The 13,729-nt window shown below is 41.2% G+C and overlaps 2 protein-coding genes across 2 annotated transcripts in view; both read left to right on the top strand.

Annotated features, from left to right (window-relative positions):
- Positions 1 to 8,694, top strand: part of LOC124785129 — a 34,551-nt gene extending 25,857 nt beyond the window's left edge. The window contains exons 4-7 of the mRNA XM_047254154.1: positions 6,604 to 6,682; positions 6,765 to 6,893; positions 7,098 to 7,299; positions 7,536 to 8,694. Of these exons, the coding sequence (XP_047110110.1) occupies positions 6,604 to 6,682; positions 6,765 to 6,893; positions 7,098 to 7,295 (406 nt within the window). The 3' untranslated portion in view covers positions 7,296 to 7,299; positions 7,536 to 8,694. The remainder of the gene's footprint in view (positions 1 to 6,603; positions 6,683 to 6,764; positions 6,894 to 7,097; positions 7,300 to 7,535) is intronic.
- A 122-nt stretch (positions 8,695 to 8,816) lies between these two features.
- LOC124737854 (proline-rich extensin-like protein EPR1) lies at positions 8,817 to 12,640 on the top strand. Its single transcript, XM_047248598.1, has 2 exons — positions 8,817 to 8,920; positions 10,831 to 12,640. Exons 1-2 carry the CDS (start codon positions 8,817 to 8,819, stop codon positions 12,638 to 12,640), a joined length of 1,914 nt encoding a protein of 637 aa, XP_047104554.1.
- The last annotated feature ends 1,089 nt before the right edge of the window (positions 12,641 to 13,729 follow it).

Raw genomic sequence — 13,729 nt, 5'->3', positions numbered from 1 at the left:
CAAATCTAGTTCAGAACGAATAGTTTGAATTCATTTTCTGGCTGTAGAAGGCAGAACTGTAGAGCTTACTAGTCTTGAAATAATGCTCTATTTTATTTGGTGCTTCAAACTGCCTGGTTTTAATAACTCTTTAAGCTGTACCAGTTGATACTGATTGACACAGCAACCTGCGAATACTCAGGAGAGAGTCCAAACCATCCAGCACCATCTTCTGCTTCAGTCAGTGAGAAGTATTCATTGTGATACATGCTAGTGTGCACTCAAATCAGGTAAAGGGCAAGTTGATGTAGCAAACAAGGAGACCTACATGGTACTCCTATGCCCAGTGAACCTTTGCTGGCAGTGTTGCCAGTAAGTAAACTGGCTGGGGGTTATGGCTGATTGTGGCTGGTTAAATAAAAAAATCTAACATTGTTTCACTACTTTGTCACAGATGAAATGGACTAGACCAGGCTAGATGTAAGACTTAGGCTTTTGAATTGCTTAGGTTTTTATTCCTGATGGTGAATTCATCAGCTAGCACAGTAGCCATATAGCAGCAGCAGTAACAGTATTTTTTCATAGGTTATTTTACAGTAATTTTACAAAATGTTGTAGGACACTTTGTTTTACAGAAATGTAAAATTATAGTACAACATGATTAGTTACCACTATCAGGAGCCATTTAACATCAGTTGCCGTATAGAGGCCACCTTTAAACTGTCATGCAAGTTTCCCAATGTAATTTACCCACCTTTCATTAGGTCAAAATCTTGGGTGCTTCTTATGATGTCTTGCTACCTGCATTTCATTTTTATAGTACCGTAATTATATCTTCTTGATTGTTCCCTGGTACATTTTTCTTGTCCTGCCTCTCATAGTAATTCCTAACATTTCGTTACTGACCAACCCTCAGTTTTTGATTTAGAAAACCATGTTACACTGCCACAAGACACACAGACTCCAAACATGCTTTTCATGCATATTAGAAGCTACATTTTTAAATCTGCATTTAGTTTCTATAATGTTGTTTAGATGACATTTTTTTCCCTTGTCTGCCAAGTTGCCCTCTTAAACTGTACTATGTAAAAAAATCTACTACACTGGTTCTATAACTTGTTAATTTTTGCTATTTTCCTTTTGATATATTGTTTGTACATTATTTTAGTTAATTATGTTCTGATTTCCAGGCCTCCTTTAAATTGAACTGTTTTTCCTTTGTTGCTGTATTTGTCTCCACTAGATGCAAATGCCATATTTTATGTACTATAATGTTATGGACTAAGAGATGCACCTTAATTTTAAGCAATTTTTTAGGAAAATATTTTTACCATTTATTAGAGTGCAAAACCAGAATAAAAAAATTAGTTTGCAAAACCAAACTGATGTCACACTTCTTGAAAGATTCAAGAATGTCTTCTCTCACTCTAGACCATGACTGTTTTATTTAGTGACACTTGTTTGATGGTAGGTCTTTTTAAATTTCCCTTCAGCTTACATTCATGTTCAGTTTCATCCATCATCCATTTGTTCCATTCTTCTCATATACACTGTACGTGGTTTATTTATCAAGACAGCAAGAGGTTGCAGTTTTGAAGTAAGTCATCCTGGAATAACAGCAAGTTCTGTATTTCTCTGTCTCTCTTTTTCTTTCATGGAATTTTTCAAGTTGCTACTGAATTACACAAGAAAACTCTTCTTTATTAAAGCACCTTTCCTTGTCTCCCACATCCCTTATCTAAAATTTCATACCAGCATCGTCTATCAAACCCTTGTCATGTACGAACACCACCACCTGGTCGTATTTAAAGAGGATTCAGCATATTTAGCACTTGAAAGTGACCAGTGGATTATGTTTAGTGCTGTCAGCACAACATGGAAGGACAACAGTGTAGTATGTATTTTCATGTCCCCTCATTCTGATGGTTTTAGCACCTTTCAGGGCATCAGTTCTGTTACTCGGCACATCAAAAGTCAGAGGAGTTCCATCTATATTTGCTATTTGGCTTAGTTCCATACTGTTTTTCGTTTGATGTTGAATAATAAAGCAATGGAAAGATATTTTCTCTTTATTGTCTTGTGGCATTTTCTGAGATATTTATGTTTTGGTTCACATTCTAAGACTGTGAGGCTTCATAAACCTGTAGCACCAACTAACTCCACCCATAGTCTGTCAAGTTGCAATGTAGTGCTAGCCTATGAGCATGCATTTGAGTCATTTTTGTATTAATTCCAATGCATTTGAGTCATTTTTGTATTAATTCCAATGCATTTGAGTCATTTTTGTATTAATTCCAATGCATTTGAGTCATTTTTGTATTAATTCCAATGCATTTGAGTCATTTTTGTATTAATTCCAATGCATTTGAGTCATTTTTGTATTAATTCCAATGCATTTGAGTCATTTTTGTATTAATTCCAATGCATTTGAGTCATTTTTGTATTAATTCCAATGCATTTGAGTCATTTTTGTATTAATTCCAATGCATTTGAGTCATTTTTGTATTAATTCCAATGCATTTGAGTCATTTTTGTATTAATTCCAATGCATTTGAGTCATTTTTGTATTAATTCCAATGCATTTGAGTCATTTTTGTATTAATTCCAATGCATTTTTGACAGTGTTCCTAAATCCATTTCAGTAGGTCATCTTGTAGTTTCGGCCATTTTGCACTCAGTCCTCTATTTGCAGATTTAATCTTTCTCATTGTTTTCAGTACTTTACTAGTCTGCCAATTGCGAATGGTTTCTTTGGTAGGTGGAGGGCCGAAATGTCGCTCATCTGCTCTTTCCATGTTGTTCTGCATATGCTATTACTTTTGGAAATATATAGCCCAGATCATATGAATATCTATTTTTTCCATTACGAAACTAGCTACTAACAAAAATATTGCACTGTTAACTGATAACACAAATCACTTTAAATTCAAGTTCACTGGTACTATAGACTGCAGTGATACATCGTAGGCTGGACAGTGGTCTAGGTTTATGATGGCAGGGTGGGAGGGAGACAGTGTTAGAAAGGTTGTAAATCCCCACAACGCATGTTAGTCACATTGGTATGCTGCTTCTGCCAGTTGAATCCAATGTTGCCAGATATTGATAAGTTTCATGAAGCATCAAATATATGGCCATTTTTAAGACCGGTGGGAATTTTAAATCAAACATTAGACCTTTTTATATTAATTCAGAGTGAAAGACGCACCTCAGTTTTGGAGGCAATTTTTTAAAGAGAAAAAAATGTCTTGTAGTCCATACGGTAGTACAATGACGTCAACAAAGTAATGGTAGATATATATTCCAATGACATATTCCACCTTCATTCTTCCAGAATGAGTATCTGAGAACTTCATCATCTGGGACTGTTGTCAGTAGTTTTTGTGCCTGATTTCTTTCAGTTTGGAATGTCTTGCTACCCTGTTGAAGCCCAATGAAAGCTTGCTTAGCATTGACACACACACACACACACACACACACACACACACACACACACACACACACACATTCTTCATTATATTAACATATGTTGGAAAAGGCCTGTCAGACTTGCTGGAGAACACACGTGTCACACAGTGTACAGATGTGGCTTCAGAGGCAGGATGTCCCACTTCATTCCAGAGTTTTTTTAAAAAAACACATTTCTAATGCACACTTTCGTTGGCTCTATTGAACACTTTTTCAGAACAATGTACCTCAAGATGTGGTGCTGACCATACCTTACTTGCTACAGCATACTACCCCATTGTTGATCTTCTACCACCAGGCCTCTCTAGCACTCTGTTCACTCAGGCAGTGAATTGAGAACTGTCTCGACCCGTTTGCTCATGGAGAATAAAAATAGTTTCCATATTTCCTGTGAAAAATCTATCTGTAAAACTGTCTGGTCATGAAATGAGTTCCTTCTACAATCCTTACATATGATCCAACTGCTCTTTTGTATCTTGAAACTGCAAAATTGTGGGAGTTAACATTTAAAAAAGTATGTATTTATTCTCATATGAGGTCTGTTCAAAAAATTCCAGAACTTTGTCCACAAAATTTTTTCTATGCTTACCTTTACTTATTGTGTGTGGTCTCCTTCAAAGTAATCTCCTCCACAACTGATACCACTCCCAACATGTCTGGAAGCAGTCTTGGTAAGTCTCCTGCTGGGACGTGTAAGGTGCCACATGCAAATTTTCTTTCATCTCATCTGCCATTACAAGTCTTCATCCTTTCAACAGGTTATGAACTTTGGAAATAGTCTCCAGGGGACTGGAGACTATGGAGGATGAGGCAGCACAGTGATTTCATTTTTTGTGCAATAGTATAGTCATGTAGCAACAAGGATGAATGCACATAAGCATTATTTTGATGCAAGGGCATGGAATTGTCTCACCACATTCCTTTGCACATTTTCTCGCAGGTGTTGCAACACAGACTGATAGTACTATCGATTGACAGCTCATCCCTGCAGCATGAATGCATGATGAGTTAATGCTTCAAAATCAAATAAAACTATCGGCATGGCTTTCACCTGACCTGACAAGCTTTTTTTGGTCTTCGGAAATCTTTCCCGACTCATTGTGAAGATCGAACCTTGGTCTAAATATCATAACCATAGACCCACATCTCATCACCAGTTATTATTCTCTTAAGGAACATCTCATTCTCATTCATGTGATCCAAAAACTCTTCACAGATTGTGAGGCGAAGGCCTTTCTGGTCTGGACTCATGAGCCATGGGACAAACTTGGCTGAAACACAATGCATTCAGAGATGCTGTGTCATAATTTCATAAAATTATGAAATGTTACATTCTTCTGCAATCTCTGTCAGTCTGTCTTAGATTGGCATGCACAATTTCATTGACATTCCTGACATCAGGAGATGTCCAAGGGTATCGTGAATGAGGTCATCTTTAACTTCTATCTGCCCATTTTTAAACCATGGGAACCATTTGTAACACTGAGTACGGCTTAAGCCCTCATCACTGTAGGCTTCCTGATCATTTAATGTGTGTCTGTAAAGGCTTTCTTGAGGTTCACGCAAAATTTAATGCAGATCTGTTGCTCTTCTAACTTTACCATCTTGAAATTCACAAACTGTGTGATACAACATTCTTCGTTATATAGTGCTGAACAATAACTGACATACAACAGTGAAACTTCTGGCAGTTACACATTAAACACAGGTGTGTGCAGGGATGCAAACTGCATTTTGTTCCAACACACCATTGGCACAAAATTACGAATGTTCCAGAATATTTTGAGCAGACCGTGTATACCCTACCTGACAGATCGCTGTGTCCAGTTTCTGAATGTCCTACAGCTTCCATGTGGCATGTCGTGGAGAGTGGACTTGGACAGTCCTTAATTTGTATCAATGCTTAGTATACTTGAAACTAGGTGACAGATATATCCTATATTCATCTGCACGACTGTCCATCTTAAATCACCATAACAAGATTCATGGTCGTGGGATCAGTTTGTCCACCAGTGCATTTCCCACCAGTCTGTTTTTGAGTCTCTATGTGGAAGCTGACAGACTACTGCTGTCATTATGGAGTGATGTTCTCCTTTGCAGATACACTTGACAATTGTACCCTGTCCAGCTACCCATCTTGAGCTTATCTGATAACTCTGTCGACTGCCAGTATGAGGCAAGTCCTGCTTCTTTGTTGCTTTCTGGAGTTCACTTTCATATTCTGCCTTGAAAGCTTCACCTTGTGTTACTGGCTACTTTCCTGATTGAGAGTTGTATCCCTCCCCCCTGCGATTTGAGCAGACGTCTGTGCCCCTTGTGATTTACCCCACATTCAAATGACACTACTTCGGCTTCCATCACTCACTTGGTATTTCTGGAGCTTCACATGCAGCTGGCGAGATAGCACATTCATTCACATTGAGTGGATCTACAAATATACACGGTGTAGGATGTACATTTGCTAGTGAAGAGCATTTTTGTGTGTCGCCTTTTAGACCAGTATTCAATTTTTACTGCAGGGCTTGTTACCCATTATCAGTGCACCCTGTACATCGGGTGACACAGATTCTTTAAATGTATGTTCAGATTCCCTCAGTGCTCTCTAGAGCCTCTGTGCTCTGTATAATTGTCAGCAGTAGACACACTCAAGCAAGCGCAACTTGCACACGTGTGTGTGTGTGTGTGTGTGTGTGTGTGTGTGTGTGTGTGTGTGTGTCTACTGCTGACAAAGGCCTTAATGGTCGAAAGCTATGATTGTGTGAATCTTTCTATTGTGCCTATTGCAGCTCAGCATCTCTGCTATATGGTGAGTAGCAACTTTCCTTCTCTTGTATTGTTACATTCCATCCTGGATTTTCCATTGTTTAATGTAAGAAAACACTTACTTGAGTTATTTATGTAAAACACTCCTTTTCTCAAGAGCACTGATAAAATTTCAGCAATGTCATGTTTAAATGACAAATGTATTCCTATGCAGAATTTAGGATTGAATGTCAAAAGCATAGTGATTAAATTTAACTCATGTGTTCTGGTTATTAAGAGCTGTAATAGTATGCATCATTTTTTTAAAGTGAAATGTATATTGTATAAAGTGTATTGTTAGTATTACATAATAATGAAAACCACTCAATCAGTATCCTTCTTGTTTTAACTTATCAGTGGTCCACATCGTCCACTCTGGCCAATCTATGGAGAATATAAGTTTGTTCCAAGGCAGAGGTGGTTGCATAGCTTGGAGGTAAATATGCTACCAAGGTAGTGGTTCTATCTAGCAATTAACATTTGTTGTTCTTATAATTGGCTTATTGCTTTCTTGTCAGCATGGTGGTATTGTAATGCTTTACCACCCTTGTGCTGATCCATCAGAGGTAGAAGCACTTAAACAGTTGGTAAAGAACTGTCTTCGAAGACATATTATTTCTCCATATAACTTGTTGGATTCCAAACGTGTAAGTACATAATTCTGGCTTAACTTAAATTCACTAATTTTCGGTCATTAGTAGTAACTGTTAAAGGAATAAAATATGTTGCGTAGTTGGGTAATAATCCATATGCTTTTGTCGATTAGTGTTAAATTTGTTTACACTGTATTTAAACATATGATACTGATTACATATTTGTATAATTCATTTGTGTGGTTAAAATGTTTATAGCCATTGGCTTTACTTGCTTGGGGATGGCGAATGACGTTTTCTGCAGTGCAACCACAAATTGTTCAAAGATTCATTAAAATGCACGCTCTCAAAGGCCCTGAACGTATTGCTACAGAAGGCCAGTATGATGCACTTTTGGAAAACATGGCAGAAGTTGTATCAGATTTTGAAGACAGTGATCTCTGCCCGAATCAGTGAGATGGTAGGTAGAAATACTGCAGTAAGTTTTACCAGTATCCTGTTAGGTTTTATGAAAAATGTTACATTTTCATTTACACACTAGAAATTTTTTATGGCTTAAAATTATGTTGCTTGCATTTGAGATTTTCTTTCCCCAGTCTAGAAATTTCCCTTTTGTTGGTCTCAAGGTTTTTTGTTAAGTGTGATGTATTGTACTGATATTGCTTACTGTAAAAACTGTAACTTTTTATTTTTCAGGACTGCCCCCTCTGTTTCTGCAGATTTGACAATTTGTGCTAGTCAGCTTATATAAAGCATCACTTTTGAGTTGATATGCTTTGTAACTAGGTGCCCCATACTTTAAAGAAGAGTCGTAATGAAATTTTATCTCCTAAATGAGATGAAAATATAAACAGGGTGTTCCAAAATTCCTATTAAATAATTCTATGGGTTGATGTAGGCGTTACAGTTAAGCATAGGAACTATTCTGTAATTAGTAACTGACCTGTGTGGTTTTAACCCTTGCACTGCTACTGATATTTCTTTAGGTAGTTAATTACAAAAACTGCTAAATATGACCTCCATGTTTGCTGCCCAAATAAAATACGCACAAACTTCTTCTACAGTCAGGTGTAAAGTGAATCATTTCTGCCATATTCAAAGCCTGTCCAGCTATTTTCAGTTGACTAGGAGTTTTTGTAAAACATTTGCTGATGTACCCATACACAAAAAAATAGACAAAATCAAAAGTAGGTTCCATGGTGGCCAAGCATAAGGTTCACATGAACTTGGCGTCCCTTGAACACAGCATAGATTTTTTGCACAGGTTCTGCAAAATATATGTGCATACTTCAAAGTTGAATATTCAGTAACATACCATCCAAGAGCTCTACTAGAACTTCCTGCAGGAGAATAAAGTGCTTTTGGATCATTAGACGGAGAGATCTATGGCCCATACACTCATTGAAGATACTTGTCCATACATTGAAGCTGAAAGTGTGCTGAAATCTGTCTGAGCACTTCATGTGAGTCCAGGAAATCTTCAGATGTTACATCAACAATAACAATGATCAGAATGGCATCTACGTACAAACTAAGGCAGTATCACTGGACATATGGTGTTGGAAATTTCACACGTCACTGGATAACATTTTATCTGCAATGTCCCCTCTGGAACTTCTAAATGTGTAAAATTGGAAATATGGTACACCCTGTGTTTTCAGTGATGTGTTCCTGTATCTTACTGTTTTACTTTCATTCTGATATATTTGTGAATAGTCAGTGTTACAGCATATTATTTACTGGAACATAAGCAACAATTTTTTTCTGGCAAATCATTCCATGTACATTCTGTTCTGTATGTCTGTACTTCATTTATGTGGCCTATGCTTTTATCATTAAACATGTTACTAATCTAGAATTTGGAACTTAATCTGATTAATAACATTTTTTTATTTGCCAATTTCCCTTCTATAAACTAATACTTGCAATACCAGGTAATCTTCTACACATCACACTATAAAAGCGAAAGAATTGGTCATGGACATGAGCAGTATTGCTTTAAAGGAGAGAGAACCATCTGAACAGCTTAGTGATATCACAGTTAATGGAACAAGATTCTTATTCGAGAGCTATGTCGTTACGTACCATTCTCCATTCAGTTACCTTTATTTATGATTTCTTTGCCATCCCTAAATCATTTAAGGTGACTGCCAGAGCAGTTGCAGTTTAGTACCTCAAAATCAGTCCAGTCCAGGATTTTCTCTAGTGACCTCAGTGGCAGTGTCATGTTAAAATTAAACCTTCATTCTTGAAGTCTAATAATCAGTATTTAATAAAATAAGAGCACTGGTAGAATATGTTATGAGCAAGGGCACCACTTAACTGAACTGAGAGTAACATGTGTGCACAACTAAGGCAGAAACTACTGTGGTAGTTCAGTTTTCACCCTTTTGTTCATCGGATATCCTGCCCATCTAATACACGTTGCAACGCTCGAACACCACTTCAAAAGCTAACCACATTGTCTGTTTGCCCACTGCAACCCTTTCATTTGTATTCAGTTCTGTGTGTGTGTGTGTGTGTGTGTGTGTGTGTGTGTGTGTGTGTGTGTGTGTGTGTGTTTTGCTCTTTTGTTGGCATAAGACTGGACATAGTGTTGCTTATTTTACAAATCTTTACACCAGTTACTCTGGGCCAGTGCACATAAAATGTATATGCAGCAGGAGTGAATAGGAAGAATGTTGTGGAAAGCAAAGAACAGCATATTTTGCAGAGGGCTCTTAGGATCTGGGAATTATTGCTCATGTTATTACACATTTCGCACATACTGGTACTCTTCAGAGTTTAAATCTGACTTGATTGCAATTCAGGAAACAAAGAATTTTCATGTACAGTGCCTCCATGTCTTGGCTTAATAGTGGATGTATATATCCCAGTGCAAAGGCATTCAAGCATCCCTTTAACAAAATAAACATTAGCTTATCCTACAATTTACTTACCTAGTTTCAAGGATTGAAAATTCTTTATAGCCACTTGTAGTGGTGTAAAACACCTGGGCATTTAAAAGTTGGGGCAAATGCTCAAAATTCCCAGGCATTTATGCATTTTAGAGATTCGAAAAATCTGCTTGAGACTTAGGTGAGAGTTATTGGGAGTAATAAATTGGATTCTTACATATTTGATTCTTGGGGTAGTGCATAAGAAGACACTAAAGTATAAAAGTAATTTTTGAAATAAAGTATACTTTATGTTAAATAGTTAGTCTTTAGGTAGTACTTCTACTTATACTATAGCACTGCAAAAAACTAAAAGGTTGTTCTCAATCACTGTACCTAACTCGAGCACTGTTTTCGAACTCTGAGGGCTCTTGAAATACTTTTTATACGCTTTCCCATGTTGTTTGAATGTGACTGTATTCCTTTAAATAATATTTACAAGATACTCATTTCCAATGTAAATTAAAAAAGCTCCTAACAGGTACCTTTCTCTTAACCTTCTTGCAGCTGTTCAGTGACCTATCGTCTATAAAACTGTAAATAACACAAAGACAAGGTTATGTTGCGGCTCACTCATCCACATAAACATGAAAGATGGGCAATTCTGGTTAACTAAATTACCCACAGAATTGCATGACTTACCTGAAATTGCCAGCCACTCGCTCGAAAATTTCATCTCCTACCTATTTGCAATAATAGCAGTAGTATTAATATTTCCTTAGAATAACTGGACCTAAGAGTAAAAAAAGGTTATGCATAATTATTTTAGTTAAGATTGTCATTTAGATTCCAATTCCAGCAATTGTGGATTGTCCAAGAATTGACTAGTATTGGAATCGAAAGATTCCAGCATCTTACGAATAAATTCTTTGTTATTAAATCTTTTATATTAGTGTTCTCGTTTTATGTTCACAGCAGTGCAACCATATGGAAGAGATCGATAGGAGCAGAATAGAAAATTAGTTGGTCTCAATGTCATTACATCTGACAAATTTTCATTTTTTCACTGAAAAAGGTTTCACTGAGAGTAACAGATGTGTGCATAACTAAGGCAGAAACTACTGTGGTAGTTCAGTTTTCTCCTCCGCCCCACCCCTGCTCTATCTCCTCCGCCCCACCCCTGCTCTATCTCCTCCGCCCCACCCCTGCTCTATCTCCTCCGCCCCACCCCTGCTCTATCTCCTCCGCCCCACCCCTGCTCTATCTCCTCCGCCCCACCCCTGCTCTATCTCCTCCGCCCCACCCCTGCTCTATCTCCTCCGCCCCACCCCTGCTCTATCTCCTCCGCCCCACCCCTGCTCTATCTCCTCCGCCCCACCCCCACCCCTGCTCTATCTCCTCCGCCCCACCCCCACCCCTGCTCTATCTCCTCCGCCCCACCCCCACCCCTGCTCTATCTCCTCCGCCCCACCCCCACCCCTGCTCTATCTCCTCCGCCCCACCCCCACCCCTGCTCTATCTCCTCCGCCCCACCCCCACCCCTGCTCTATCTCCTCCGCCCCACCCCCACCCCTGCTCTATCTCCTCCGCCCCACCCCCACCCCTGCTCTATCTCCTCCGCCCCACCCCCACCCCTGCTCTATCTCCTCCGCCCCACCCCCACCCCTGCTCTATCTCCTCCGCCCCACCCCCACCCCTGCTCTATCTCCTCCGCCCCACCCCCACCCCTGCTCTATCTCCTCCGCCCCACCCCCACCCCTGCTCTATCTCCTCCGCCCCACCCCCACCCCTGCTCTATCTCCTCCGCCCCACCCCCACCCCTGCTCTATCTCCTCCGCCCCACCCCCACCCCTGCTCTATCTCCTCCGCCCCACCCCCACCCCTGCTCTATCTCCTCCGCCCCACCCCCACCCCTGCTCTATCTCCTCCGCCCCACCCCCACCCCTGCTCTATCTCCTCCGCCCCACCCCCACCCCTGCTCTATCTCCTCCGCCCCACCCCCACCCCTGCTCTATCTCCTCCGCCCCACCCCCACCCCTGCTCTATCTCCTCCGCCCCACCCCCACCCCTGCTCTATCTCCTCCGCCCCACCCCCACCCCTGCTCTATCTCCTCCGCCCCACCCCCACCCCTGCTCTATCTCCTCCGCCCCACCCCCACCCCTGCTCTATCTCCTCCGCCCCACCCCCACCCCTGCTCTATCTCCTCCGCCCCACCCCCACCCCTGCTCTATCTCCTCCGCCCCACCCCCACCCCTGCTCTATCTCCTCCGCCCCACCCCCACCCCTGCTCTATCTCCTCCGCCCCACCCCCACCCCTGCTCTATCTCCTCCGCCCCACCCCCACCCCTGCTCTATCTCCTCCGCCCCACCCCCACCCCTGCTCTATCTCCTCCGCCCCACCCCCACCCCTGCTCTATCTCCTCCGCCCCACCCCCACCCCTGCTCTATCTCCTCCGCCCCACCCCCACCCCTGCTCTATCTCCTCCGCCCCACCCCCACCCCTGCTCTATCTCCTCCGCCCCACCCCCACCCCTGCTCTATCTCCTCCGCCCCACCCCCACCCCTGCTCTATCTCCTCCGCCCCACCCCCACCCCTGCTCTATCTCCTCCGCCCCACCCCCACCCCTGCTCTATCTCCTCCGCCCCACCCCCACCCCTGCTCTATCTCCTCCGCCCCACCCCCACCCCTGCTCTATCTCCTCCGCCCCACCCCCACCCCTGCTCTATCTCCTCCGCCCCACCCCCACCCCTGCTCTATCTCCTCCGCCCCACCCCCACCCCTGCTCTATCTCCTCCGCCCCACCCCCACCCCTGCTCTATCTCCTCCGCCCCACCCCCACCCCTGCTCTATCTCCTCCGCCCCACCCCCACCCCTGCTCTATCTCCTCCGCCCCACCCCCACCCCTGCTCTATCTCCTCCCTAGTTGTATATCCTTAATATTTATGGCATTCTTCCATTTCATAACACTTTCAGTTAAAAAGTAGGGATGATGGACCACCCCTTGTCTTATTCCTGATTTTATTTCAAAATTTCCTGACAGTTTCCACATAAATTTTACTTTCAATGCTATCGATATTGTGACAAGGAAAAACTGCTGTTCACCATATAGCAGAGATGCTGAGTCACAGGTAAGCCAGGCCTTGGCAGACAATATGTTACAATGGTGCAATTACTTCAGTAGGTTAGAAACATTGTTCATTTTGTATACATACAGAAAATACTTTTCAAAATGAAACAAATCACAGAATTTTAAGCATGATACATATTTCATACAATTTATTTGCTTAGATTTAATGATCATTTCACAGATTCTTATTGAGATGTATGATAAATTTTATCGAGCAGGGTTGCACAGTGGTTAGCACTCTGTACTTAAATTTGTGAGGACGACGGTTCAAATACGTGACTGGCTATCCTGATTTAGGTTTTTTGTGATTTCTCTAAATCACTTAAGGCAAAAATCTCCTCCTCCACATCTAATAAATTTTAATTTTTTTTTACTGCTTTTGTAGCATGTGACGTACGTGTGTGAATATCTTTTGGAGTGTAAGTTGTCACGTAGGTTGTCATGACAGATGGATTTGTAGCCCATCCCAAGATGTAGTTTAGGTTGAAAAGTGACATTTGGTTGAGTTGTTGAAGCAGTATAAAAAGCATCAGTTAATCTAGATTTTTACAGGGTGATTCAAGAGGATTGTCACATAATTTGTGATGTGATTCTACATGTGAAAATCGACCAAAAAAGTCCTATGAACATCTGTCCAATTTTCGATTGTTATGGAACTGGAGACTACACACAACTGTGAATTAAGTGTGAATATTACTTACCGTCAATGCTGTGTAGGCACTGTGGTGGACAGAATAATGGTGGGTCAGATGTCGAATCTGTTCTGCAAGAGGTGTGCAAAATGTCCCTGCTCATCCCAGTACACTTGTCAACACATTGGACAGTGTGTTGTTGCACATCGATCATCTCTGTGGGCGACACGATTAGTGATGTGACAAACAAGTT

Source organism: Schistocerca piceifrons, chromosome 1 (assembly GCF_021461385.2).
Source record: "Schistocerca piceifrons isolate TAMUIC-IGC-003096 chromosome 1, iqSchPice1.1, whole genome shotgun sequence".
NCBI classification, from domain to species: domain Eukaryota; kingdom Metazoa; phylum Arthropoda; class Insecta; order Orthoptera; family Acrididae; genus Schistocerca; species Schistocerca piceifrons.
Note: the sequence above shows the minus strand (reverse complement) of the source record. Positions and strands in the feature narration are given on the sequence as shown.